We start from the raw sequence: 12,096 nt of genomic DNA, 5'->3' as shown, positions 1-12,096 counted from the left end.
TTCTTCTCCGCCTTTGAGAAAATGAAAGCTCAAATGGTCCGATCTGGAATTTTCCCCTTATGTTGTCATAAGGGGAAAGGTTACTTCCCCTTTCTCTGCTTTGCCCCCCAGAGAATTTGGCCCGCCAATGAGAAAATGAGCTACGACGTGCGAGCGTGATATTGTTTTTTCCTCGAGAGACATCATGGCTTGCAAACGACCGAAGCATGGCAGTTCACCCCGCCTCTCTCCTCCTCATAGCATTTAAAGCTACAGACACAGAAATGGCACGTCCTAAGGAAAGCTCATTGTGGGGCTGCTGGTAGTGGCTGTAATTCTGCACCAAGGCTGAATTTTCGGGAAAGAGAATTCAGATACAGTATTAGGGGACCACTAAAGCCTATAAAAAAGCATCCAAAAACAGCATGTCATGGGACCTTTAATTAAGTGATTGCTTCGTCTGGTGACATCTTGGGAGATCCTGTCAGTGACACGTCAACTTGCAATACCAGCCTATTTGTTGCGACTGCCATTTTAAATTCATAACTAAATTGTTTTTTGTGAGACTAAGCCTTACAAAATTTATCACATGGTTTTTAGATTTTCTAAACAGTTAGTACAGTACAGCCAAATCAAAGTCTGCAACAAAGCCTCCAAAAAGGAAGCAAGGTCATTTCTCAGCAGATCTTAGCTGCATTGACCCCATCCTTGGTATATGGACTCGGGACCCTGTTCTAAAGACGTCCAAAACAGTTTGTGCATTTGAACTCTAGGGGGTGCTGCAATAAACAAAGATTTGACACGGGTCATCTAAAGACCAACCCTCACAAATGTTTTCACAAGGTTTTTAGATTTTCGAAACAATCAAAATTGGCAGCAGTGCCGCCAAACAGGAACTTGGGTCGTATCTCAGCAAATCTTTGATGGATTCACACCAAACTTGCTACGTGTATTCGGAACCCTGTTCCGTGGATGTCTAAAATGTTTTTACGTCATTTTCTGCTTGGCCCCCTCATTGCTGCTTGCAGCTAAATGTATTTCATAGGCCTACCTGTAAACTGATTAAAAAACCTTTAGTGCGCACATTTGATTGGGCAATCCATTAAATTAGTTCAAGTGGGTACTTAATTGATCATTATCCTTTGATGAACTACAGGTGTATGGGGCTCTTTAAAAGGGTCAGAAACGGTATGAGGTGATATTGTCTTGGCTACGACTGAGTTATGGCAGCTGCAAGGGTGTTGAGTTTTGTGCTAACAGTTTGTGTACTCAAAGGTTTGTGTTTTAATATTTTAAGTGAGACTTGTCACTGAGCTTTCTGGTCTTGACTGATGGCTGAACTGTTTTTTTCAGGATTGTGTTCCCCCATTGAAAACGCCAATCAAGAGGACATCTCTGTGCAGCGAATCCGAGACGGTAATCTGAATTTAGCCGATTTTGTTAGAGTAATGGTTTATGGAAGCGGCATAGCCCAAAGCCAAGCCAGTTCCTTTAAAGTATTGTATGCAGTAATGGTTTGAAGGTGCATAGACTATTTAGCCAAGTATGACATGAAAATTTACTATTGTTTAATACAGTTCTTAAAACTAGTGTTCCTCTTTGGCTCAGTCTAATGTAGTTTTGGCTTATGTCTTCAAAGGTACTGAATGTAAGTCAATTAATGTATAGTGAAATGAGTCCTTAAAGCTGTCAAATTGTACCTTCCCATTTAGTGCTGCAGTATTATGATTACATAAATGCCCAAAAAGGGCTTCAATTAAAGGAGAACTCCAATTGGCATCAAGTTTTGGGTGAGTTCCAACTTAATACTGTTGGCCCAACTGTAAGCTTTTTGCCTCTAGACAACCCATAGTGGCTTAGTTGGTCTATGCCCTTAACACTTTCTTTGTTTGCCCTCAAGTAGGTCTTGACACTGACCAATTTGACAATGATAGTCCGATGGTCACAATGGCTGTCTCTGTTACAACTGGTGGTTCTGCGTCCAGCGACATGGATCTTGTGACTGCCAAGACCACCACTACCGGTGGCGGTGCCAATGCCACAACCACCGACGGCCTTGTTAATGCTACTTCCAACGATGGCTACCCCAATGCCACAGCCAGCAGTACCAACGTCACAGCTAGCAATGACGGCCCCAACTACGCTACCACTGCCAGCCCTGTTAATGCTACAGCTAACGACGGCTACCCCAATGCCACAGCCAGCAACACCAACGTCACAGCTATCAATGACAGCCCCAACAACTCAACCACCGCCGGCCCTGTTAATGCTACAGCCAACGACGGCTACCCCAATGCCACAGCCAGCAGTACCAACGTCACAGCCAGCAATGACGGCCCCAACAATGCAACTACCGCCGGCCCTTTTAATGCCACTTCCAATGACTGCTACCCCAATGCCACAGCGAGCAGTACCAACGTCACAGCCAGCAATGACGGCCCCAACAACGCAACCACCGCCGGCCCTGTTAATGCTACAGCCAACGACGGCTACCCCAATGCCACAGCCAGCAGTACCAACGTCACAGCCAGCAATGACGGCCCCAACAACGCAACCACCGCCGGCCCTGTTAATGCCACAGCCAACGACACCAACGTGACAGCTAGCAATGACGGCCCCAACAACGCAACCACCGCCGGCCCTGTTAATGCTACAGCCAACGACGGCTACCCCAATGCCACAGCGAGCAGTACCAACGTCACAGCCAGCAATGACGGCCCCAACAACGCAACCACCGCCGGCCCTGTTAATGCCACTTCCAACGACGGCTACCCCAATGCCACAGCCAGCAGTACCAACGTCACAGCCAGCAATGACGGCCCCAACAACGCAACCACCGCCGGCCCTGTTAATGCCACAGCCAACGACACCAACGTGACAGCTAGCAATGACGGCCCCGACAACGCAACCACCGCCGGCCCTGTTAATGCTACAGCCAACGACGGCTACCCCAATGCCACAGCCAGCAGTACCAACGTCACAGCCAGCAATGACGGCCCCAACAATGCAACTACCGCCGGCCCTTTTAATGCCACTTCCAATGACGGCTACCCCAATGCCACAGCCAGCAGTACCAACGTCACAGCCAGCAATGACGGCCCCAACAACGCAACCACCGCCGGCCCTGTTAATGCTACAGCCAACGACGGCTACCCCAATGCCACAGCCAGCAGTACCAACGTCACAGCCAGCAATGACGGCCCCAACAATGCAACTACCGCCGGCCCTTTTAATGCCACTTCCAATGACGGCTACCCCAATGCCACAGCCAGCAGTACCAACGTCACAGCCAGCAATGACGGCCCCAACAACGCAACCACCGCCGGCCCTGTTAATGCCACAGCCAACGACACCAACGTGACAGCTAGCAATGACGGCCCCAACAACGCAACCACCGCCGGCCCTGTTAATGCTACAGCCAACGACGGCTACCCCAATGCCACAGCCAGCAGTACCAACGTCACAGCCAGCAATGACGGCCCCAACAATGCAACTACCGCCGGCCCTTTTAATGCCACTTCCAATGACGGCTACCCCAATGCCACAGCGAGCAGTACCAACGTCACAGCCAGCAATGACGGCCCAAACAACGCAACCACCGCCGGCCCTGTTAATGCTACAGCCAACGACGGCTACCCCAATGCCACAGCCAGCAGTACCAACGTCACAGCCAGCAATGACGGCCCCAACAATGCAACTACCGCCGGCCCTTTTAATGCCACTTCCAATGACTGCTACCCCAATGCCACAGCGAGCAGTACCAACGTCACAGCCAGCAATGACGGCCCCAACAACGCAACCACCGCCGGCCCTGTTAATGCTACAGCCAACGACGGCTACCCCAATGCCACAGCCAGCAGTACCAACGTCACAGCCAGCAATGACGGCCCCAACAACGCAACCACCGCCGGCCCTGTTAATGCCACAGCCAACGACACCAACGTGACAGCTAGCAATGACGGCCCCAACAACGCAACCACCGCCGGCCCTGTTAATGCTACAGCCAACGACGGCTACCCCAATGCCACAGCGAGCAGTACCAACGTCACAGCCAGCAATGACGGCCCCAACAACGCAACCACCGCCGGCCCTGTTAATGCCACTTCCAACGACGGCTACCCCAATGCCACAGCCAGCAGTACCAACGTCACAGCCAGCAATGACGGCCCTAACAACGCAACCACCGCCGGCCCTGTTAATGCCACAGCCAACGACACCAACGTGACAGCTAGCAATGACGGCCCCGACAACGCAACCACCGCCGGCCCTGTTAATGCTACAGCCAACGACGGCTACCCCAATGCCACAGCCAGCAGTACCAACGTCACAGCCAGCAATGACGGCCCCAACAATGCAACTACCGCCGGCCCTTTTAATGCCACTTCCAATGACGGCTACCCCAATGCCACAGCCAGCAGTACCAACGTCACAGCCAGCAATGACGGCCCCAACAACGCAACCACCGCCGGCCCTGTTAATGCCACAGCCAACGACACCAACGTGACAGCTAGCAATGACGGCCCCAACAACGCAACCACCGCCGGCCCTGTTAATGCTACAGCCAACGACGGCTACCCCAATGCCACAGCCAGCAGTACCAACGTCACAGCCAGCAATGACGGCCCCAACAATGCAACTACCGCCGGCCCTTTTAATGCCACTTCCAATGACGGCTACCCCAATGCCACAGCCAGCAGTACCAACGTCACAGCCAGCAATGACGGCCCCAACAACGCAACCACCGCCGGCCCTGTTAATGCCACAGCCAACGACACCAACGTGACAGCTAGCAATGACGGCCCCAACAACGCAACCACCGCCGGCCCTGTTAATGCTACAGCCAACGACGGCTACCCCAATGCCACAGCCAGCAGTACCAACGTCACAGCCAGCAATGACGGCCCCAACAATGCAACTACCGCCGGCCCTTTTAATGCCACTTCCAATGACGGCTACCCCAATGCCACAGCGAGCAGTACCAACGTCACAGCCAGCAATGACGGCCCAAACAACGCAACCACCGCCGGCCCTGTTAATGCTACAGCCAACGACGGCTACCCCAATGCCACAGCCAGCAGTACCAATGTCACAGCCAGCAATGACGGCCCCAACAACGCAACCACCGCCGGACCTGTTAATGCCACAGCCAACGACACCAACGTGACAGCTAGCAATGACGGCCCCAACAACGCAACCACCGCCGGCCCTGTTAATGCTACAGCCAACGACGGCTACCCCAATGCCACAGCCAGCAGTACCAACGTCACAGCCAGCAATGACGGCCCCAACAACGCTACCACTGCCAGCCCTGTTAATGCTACAGCAAGCAGCACGAACGTCACAGCTAGCAATGACGGCCCCAACAACGCAACTACCGCCGGCCCTGTTAATGCTACAGCCAACGATGGCTACCCCAATGCCACAGCCAGCAGTACCAACGTCACAGCCAGCAATGACGGCCCCAACAACACAACGACCGCCGGCCCTGTTAATGCCACAGCCAATGACGGCTACCCCAATGCCACAGCCAGCAACACCAACGTGACAGCTAGCAATGACGGCCCCAACAACGCAACCACCGCCGGCCCTGTTAATGCTACAGCCAACGACACCAACGTGACAGCTAGCAATGACGGCCCCAACAATGCAACTACCGCCGGCCCTGTTAATGCTACAGCCAACGACAGCTACCCCAATGCCACAGCCAGCAGTACCAACGTCACAGCCAGCAATGACGGCCCCAACAATGCAAATACCGCCGGCCCTTTTAATGCCACTTCCAATGACGGCTACCCCAATGCCACAGCGAGCAGTACCAACGTCACAGCCAGCAATGACGGCCCCAACAACGCAACCACCGCCGGCCCTGTTAATGCTACAGACAACGACGGCTACCCCAATGCCACAGCAAGCGGTACCAACGTCACAGCCAGCAATGACGGCCCCAACAACGCAACCACCGCCGGCCCTGTTAATGCTACAGCCAACGACGGCTACCCCAATGCCACAGCCAGCAGTACCAACGTCACAGCCAGCAATGACGGCCCCAACAACGCAACCACCGCCGGCCCTGTTAATGCTACAGCCAACGACGGCTACCCCAATGCCACAGCCAGCAACACCAACGTCACAGCTAGCAATGACGGCCCCAACAACGCAACCACCACCGGCCCTGTTAATGCTACAGCCAACGACACCAACATGACAGCTAGCAATGACTGCCCCAACAACGCAACTACCGCCGGCCCTGTTAATGCTACAGCCAACGACAGCTACCCCAACGTCACAGCTAGCAATGACGGCCCCAACAACGCTACCACTGCCAGTCCTGTTAATGCTACAGCCAACGACGGCTACCCCAATGCCACAGCCAGCAACACCAACGTCACAGCTAGCAATGACGGCCCCAACAACGCGACCACCGCCGGCCCTGTTAATGCTACAGCCAGCAACGCCAACGTCACAGCCAGCAATGACGGCCCCAACAACGCAACTACCGCCGGCCCTTTTAATGCCACTTCCAATGACGGCTACCCCAATGCCACAGCGAGCAGTACCAACGTCACAGCCAGCAATGACGGCCCCAACAACGCAACCACCGCCGGTCCTGTTAATGCTACAGCCAACGACGGCTACCCCAATGCCACAGCCAGCAACACCAACGTCACAGCCAGCAATGACGGCCCCAACAACGCTACCACTGCCAGCCCTGTTAATGCTACAGCAAGCAGCACGAACGTCACAGCCAGCAATGACGGCCCCAACAACGCAACTACCGCCGGCCCTTTTAATGCCACTTCCAATGACGGCTACCCCAATGCCACAGCGAGCAGTACCAACGTCACAGCCAGCAATGACGGCCCCAACAACGCAACCACCGCCGGCCCTGTTAATGCTACAGCCAACGACGGCTACCCCAATGCCACAGCCAGCAGTACCAACGTCACAGCCAGCAATGACGGCCCCAACAACGCTACCACTGCCAGCCCTGTTAATGCTACAGCAAGCAGCACGAACGTCACAGCTAGCAATGACGGCCCCAACAACGCAACTACCGCCGGCCCTGTTAATGCTACAGCCAACGATGGCTACCCCAATGCCACAGCCAGCAGTACCAACGTCACAGCCAGCAATGACGGCCCCAACAACACAACGACCGCCGGCCCTGTTAATGCCACAGCCAATGACGGCTACCCCAATGCCACAGCCAGCAACACCAACGTGACAGCTAGCAATGACGGCCCCAACAACGCAACCACCGCCGGCCCTGTTAATGCTACAGCCAACGACACCAACGTGACAGCTAGCAATGACGGCCCCAACAATGCAACTACCGCCGGCCCTTTTAATGCCACTTCCAATGACGGCTACCCCAATGCCACAGCAAGCAGTACCAACGTCACAGCCCGCAATGACGGCCCCAACAACGCAACGACCGCCGGCCCTGTTAATGCCACAGCCAATGACGGCTACCCCAATGCCACAGCCAGCAACACCAACGTGACAGCTAGCAATGACGGCCCCAACAACGCGACCACCGCCGGCCCTGTTAATGCTACAGCCAACGACAGCTACCCCAATGCCACAGCCAGCAGTACCAACGTCACAGCCAGCAATGACGGCCCCAACAATGCAAATACCGCCGGCCCTTTTAATGCCACTTCCAATGACGGCTACCCCAATGCCACAGCGAGCAGTACCAACGTCACAGCCAGCAATGACGGCCCCAACAACGCAACCACCGCCGGCCCTGTTAATGCTACAGACAACGACGGCTACCCCAATGCCACAGCAAGCGGTACCAACGTCACAGCCAGCAATGACGGCCCCAACAACGCAACCACCGCCGGCCCTGTTAATGCTACAGCCAACGACGGCTACCCCAATGCCACAGCCAGCAGTACCAACGTCACAGCCAGCAATGACGGCCCCAACAACGCAACCACCGCCGGCCCTGTTAATGCTACAGCCAACGACGGCTACCCCAATGCCACAGCCAGCAACACCAACGTCACAGCTAGCAATGACGGCCCCAACAACGCAACCACCACCGGCCCTGTTAATGCTACAGCCAACGACACCAACATGACAGCTAGCAATGACTGCCCCAACAACGCAACTACCGCCGGCCCTGTTAATGCTACAGCCAACGACAGCTACCCCAACGTCACAGCTAGCAATGACGGCCCCAACAACGCTACCACTGCCAGTCCTGTTAATGCTACAGCCAACGACGGCTACCCCAATGCCACAGCCAGCAACACCAACGTCACAGCTAGCAATGACGGCCCCAACAACGCGACCACCGCCGGCCCTGTTAATGCTACAGCCAGCAACGCCAACGTCACAGCCAGCAATGACGGCCCCAACAACGCAACTACCGCCGGCCCTTTTAATGCCACTTCCAATGACGGCTACCCCAATGCCACAGCGAGCAGTACCAACGTCACAGCCAGCAATGACGGCCCCAACAACGCAACCACCGCCGGCCCTGTTAATGCTACAGCCAACGACGGCTACCCCAATGCCACAGCCAGCAACACCAACGTCACAGCCAGCAATGACGGCCCCAACAACGCTACCACTGCCAGCCCTGTTAATGCTACAGCAAGCAGCACGAACGTCACAGCCAGCAATGACGGCCCCAACAACGCAACTACCGCCGGCCCTTTTAATGCCACTTCCAATGACGGCTACCCCAATGCCACAGCGAGCAGTACCAACGTCACAGCCAGCAATGACGGCCCCAACAACGCAACCACCGCCGGCCCTGTTAATGCCACAGCCAACGACACCAACGTGACAGCTAGCAATGACGGCCCCAACAACGCAACCACCGCCGGCCCTGTTAATGCTACAGCCAACGACGGCTACCCCAATGCCACAGCCAGCAGTACCAACGTCACAGCCAGCAATGACGGCCCCAACAACGCAACCACCGCCGGCCCTGTTAATGCTACAGCCAACGACGGCTACCCCAATGCCACAGCCAGCAACACCAACGTCACAGCCAGCAATGACGGCCCCAACAACGCTACCACTGCCAGCCCTGTTAATGCTACAGCAAGCAGCACGAACGTCACAGCTAGCAATGACGGCCCCAACAACGCAACTACCGCCGGCCCTGTTAATGCTACAGCCAACGATGGCTACCCCAATGCCACAGCCAGCAGTACCAACGTCACAGCCAGCAATGACGGCCCCAACAACGCAACGACCGCCGGCCCTGTTAATGCCACAGCCAGCAACACCAACGTGACAGCTAGCAATGACGGCCCCAACAACGCAACCACCGCCGGCCCTGTTAATGCTACAGCCAACGACACCAACGTGACAGCTAGCAATGACGGCCCCAATAATGCAACTACCGCCGGCCCTTTTAATGCCACTTCCAATGACGGCTACCCCAATGCCACAGCAAGCAGTACCAACGTCACAGCCCGCAATGACAGCCCCAACAACGCAACGACCGCCGGCCCTGTTAATGCCACAGCCAATGACGGCTACCCCAATGCCACAGCCAGCAACACCAACGTGACAGCTAGCAATGACGGCCCCAACAACGCGACCACCGCCGGCCCTGTTAATGCTACAGCCAACGACAGCTACCCCAATGCCACAGCCAGCAGTACCAACGTCACAGCCAGCAATGACGGCCCCAACAATGCAACTACCGCCGGCCCTTTTAATGCCACTTCCAATGACGGCTACCCCAATGCCACAGCCAGCAACACCAACGTCACAGCCAGCAATGACGGCCCCAACAACGCAACCACCGCCGGCCCTGTTAATGCTACAGCCAACGACGGCTACCCCAATGCCACAGCCAGCAACACCAACGTCACAGCTAGCAATGACGGCCCCAACAACGCAACCACCGCCGGCCCTGTTAATGCTACAGCCAACGACGCCAACGTGACAGCTAGCAATGACGGCCCCAACAATGCAACTACCGCCGGCCCTTTTAATGCCACTTCCAATGACGGCTACCCCAATGCCACAGCAAGCAGTACCAACGTCACAGCCAGCAATGATGGCCCCAACAACGCAACCACCGCCGGCCCTGTTAATGCTACAGCCAACGACGGCTACCCCAATGCCACAGCCAGCAGTACCAACGTCACAGCCAGCAATGACGGCCCCAACAACGCAACCACCGCCGGCCCTGTTAATGCTACAGCCAACGACGCCAACGTGACAGCTAGCAATGACGGCCCCAACAATGCAACTACCGCCGGCCCTTTTAATGCCACTTCCAATGACGGCTACCCCAATGCCACAGCAAGCAGTACCAACGTCACAGCCAGCAATGATGGCCCCAACAACGCAACCACCGCCGGCCCTGTTAATGCTACAGCCAACGACGGCTACCCCAATGCCACAGCCAGCAGTACCAACGTCACAGCCAGCAATGACGGCCCCAACAACGCAACCACCGCCGGCCCTGTTAATGCTACAGCCAACGACGGCTACCCCAATGCCACAGCCAGCAGTACCAACGTCACAGCCAGCAATGACGGCCCCAACAACGCTACCACTGCCAGCCCTGTTAATGCTACAGCAAGCAGCACGAACGTCACAGCTAGCAATGACGGCCCCAACAACGCAACTACCGCCGGCCCTCTTAATGCTACAGCCAACGATGGCTACCCCAATGCCACAGCCAGCAGTACCAACGTCACAGCCAGCAATGACGGCCCCAACAACGCAACGACCGCCGGCCCTGTTAATGCCACAGCCAATGACGGCTATCCCAATGCCACAGCCAGCAACACCAACGTCACAGCTAGCAATGATGGCCCCAACAACGCTACCACTGCCAGTCCTGTTAATGCTACAGCCAACGACAGCTACCCCAATGCCACAGCCAGCAACACCAACGTCACAGCTAGCAATGACGGCCCCAACAACGCAACCACCGCCGGCCCTGTTAATGCTACAGCCAACTTGACAGCTAGCAATGACGGCCCCAACAACGCAACTACCGCCGGCCCTGTTAATGCTACAGCCAACGACGGCTACCCCAATGCCACAGTCAGCAGCACGAACGTCACAGCTAGCAATGATGGCCCCAACAACGCAACCACCACTGTCCCTTTTAATGCTACAGCCAGCAGTACCAATGTCACAGCTAGCAACCATGACCCCAAAGGGTTTCCTAACAACACAGGAGGTGGTGCCAGCGGTCCTGCTAACAATGTCACAGCCATTGGCGACTGGCATGCCAGTCTGCAACAGCACTTTAACATCACAACCAGTGTCCACAAGTTTTAAAGATTTTGAATAAACTACTTTTACTTCACTACTTCACGCCTTGTCATTCATCAAGCAGCACTCACGATTTCAGTATTCTAGCATTTGCTGTCTTCTCTGGTAGTACTTGGGTCTTACAAATCTCAGCGTTTAGTTTTAGCCCTTTGAAGTATCCTAGTTTCTGACAACAATATCAGGTGATTTTAATACATTGTCACTGGACTTATGCATGTGCATAATTGGGAGTTTCTTAGTGCTTTTGGAATGCCAGGTCTCAAGTGAGGTTCTATTGATGTCCTTCATAACCAGGTACTGCCATTTAGTATGTCAATAATGGATCGAGGAGCTCCTCCGCTTGCAGATAATGTATCACTTTAGCAGTGCCAATACTACATGAAAGCCAGAACTTTCAGTTCTGAGGTTGTAGGGAAATTGCCTTTAGTTTGCAAATCTGTCTTGGACAAGCATTGTCTGAAATACAAAATGTTTGCACAATGCACACCAACTTAAACATGTTCAGCTCTGCCTCCCCTAATCCTCTTTTCCATTATTAGTGGTGCAAGGCTGCATTGGAGTATAAAATGTCAATCCAAGGATTCTGAAGTATTTAGCGTTTCATCTCGGGAGGCCAGTGGAGGGAAGTTGGAACTACAAGTCTCCTCGACCCATGTATGCCCATCCTTTGCACTCTGCTGCCTCCAGGGCTGTATGCACTATCCAAAGTTTGAGAAATAGAGGTCCAAAAACAGTTTGCTAGTGGGGTGAGTTAACGTTGGCTGGTAGCTAGATAGTGAACTCATGGACAGCCAGTTTAACGAAGCGCAACCGCGCGTTGAAGACATTTGTCAGACAATGTCTGACACG

At 54.7% G+C, this 12,096-nt stretch overlaps 1 protein-coding gene across 1 annotated transcript; it reads left to right on the top strand.

Annotated features, from left to right (window-relative positions):
- Positions 1-1,180: 1,180 nt before the first annotated feature.
- On the top strand, positions 1,181-11,253 carry LOC134019534 (mucin-5AC-like). The gene is made up of 5 exons (XM_062460495.1): positions 1,181-1,254; positions 1,333-1,395; positions 1,692-1,769; positions 1,883-2,389; positions 11,090-11,253. The coding sequence occupies exons 1-5, from the start codon at positions 1,203-1,205 to the stop codon at positions 11,251-11,253; spliced, it is 864 nt and encodes a 287-aa protein (XP_062316479.1). The 5' UTR covers positions 1,181-1,202.
- Positions 11,254-12,096: the final 843 nt, after the last annotated feature.

Source organism: Osmerus eperlanus, chromosome 4 (assembly GCF_963692335.1).
Source record: "Osmerus eperlanus chromosome 4, fOsmEpe2.1, whole genome shotgun sequence".
NCBI classification, from domain to species: domain Eukaryota; kingdom Metazoa; phylum Chordata; class Actinopteri; order Osmeriformes; family Osmeridae; genus Osmerus; species Osmerus eperlanus.
The sequence above is the reverse complement of the archived record's forward strand: the minus strand, read 5'-3'. Positions and strand labels throughout refer to the sequence as shown.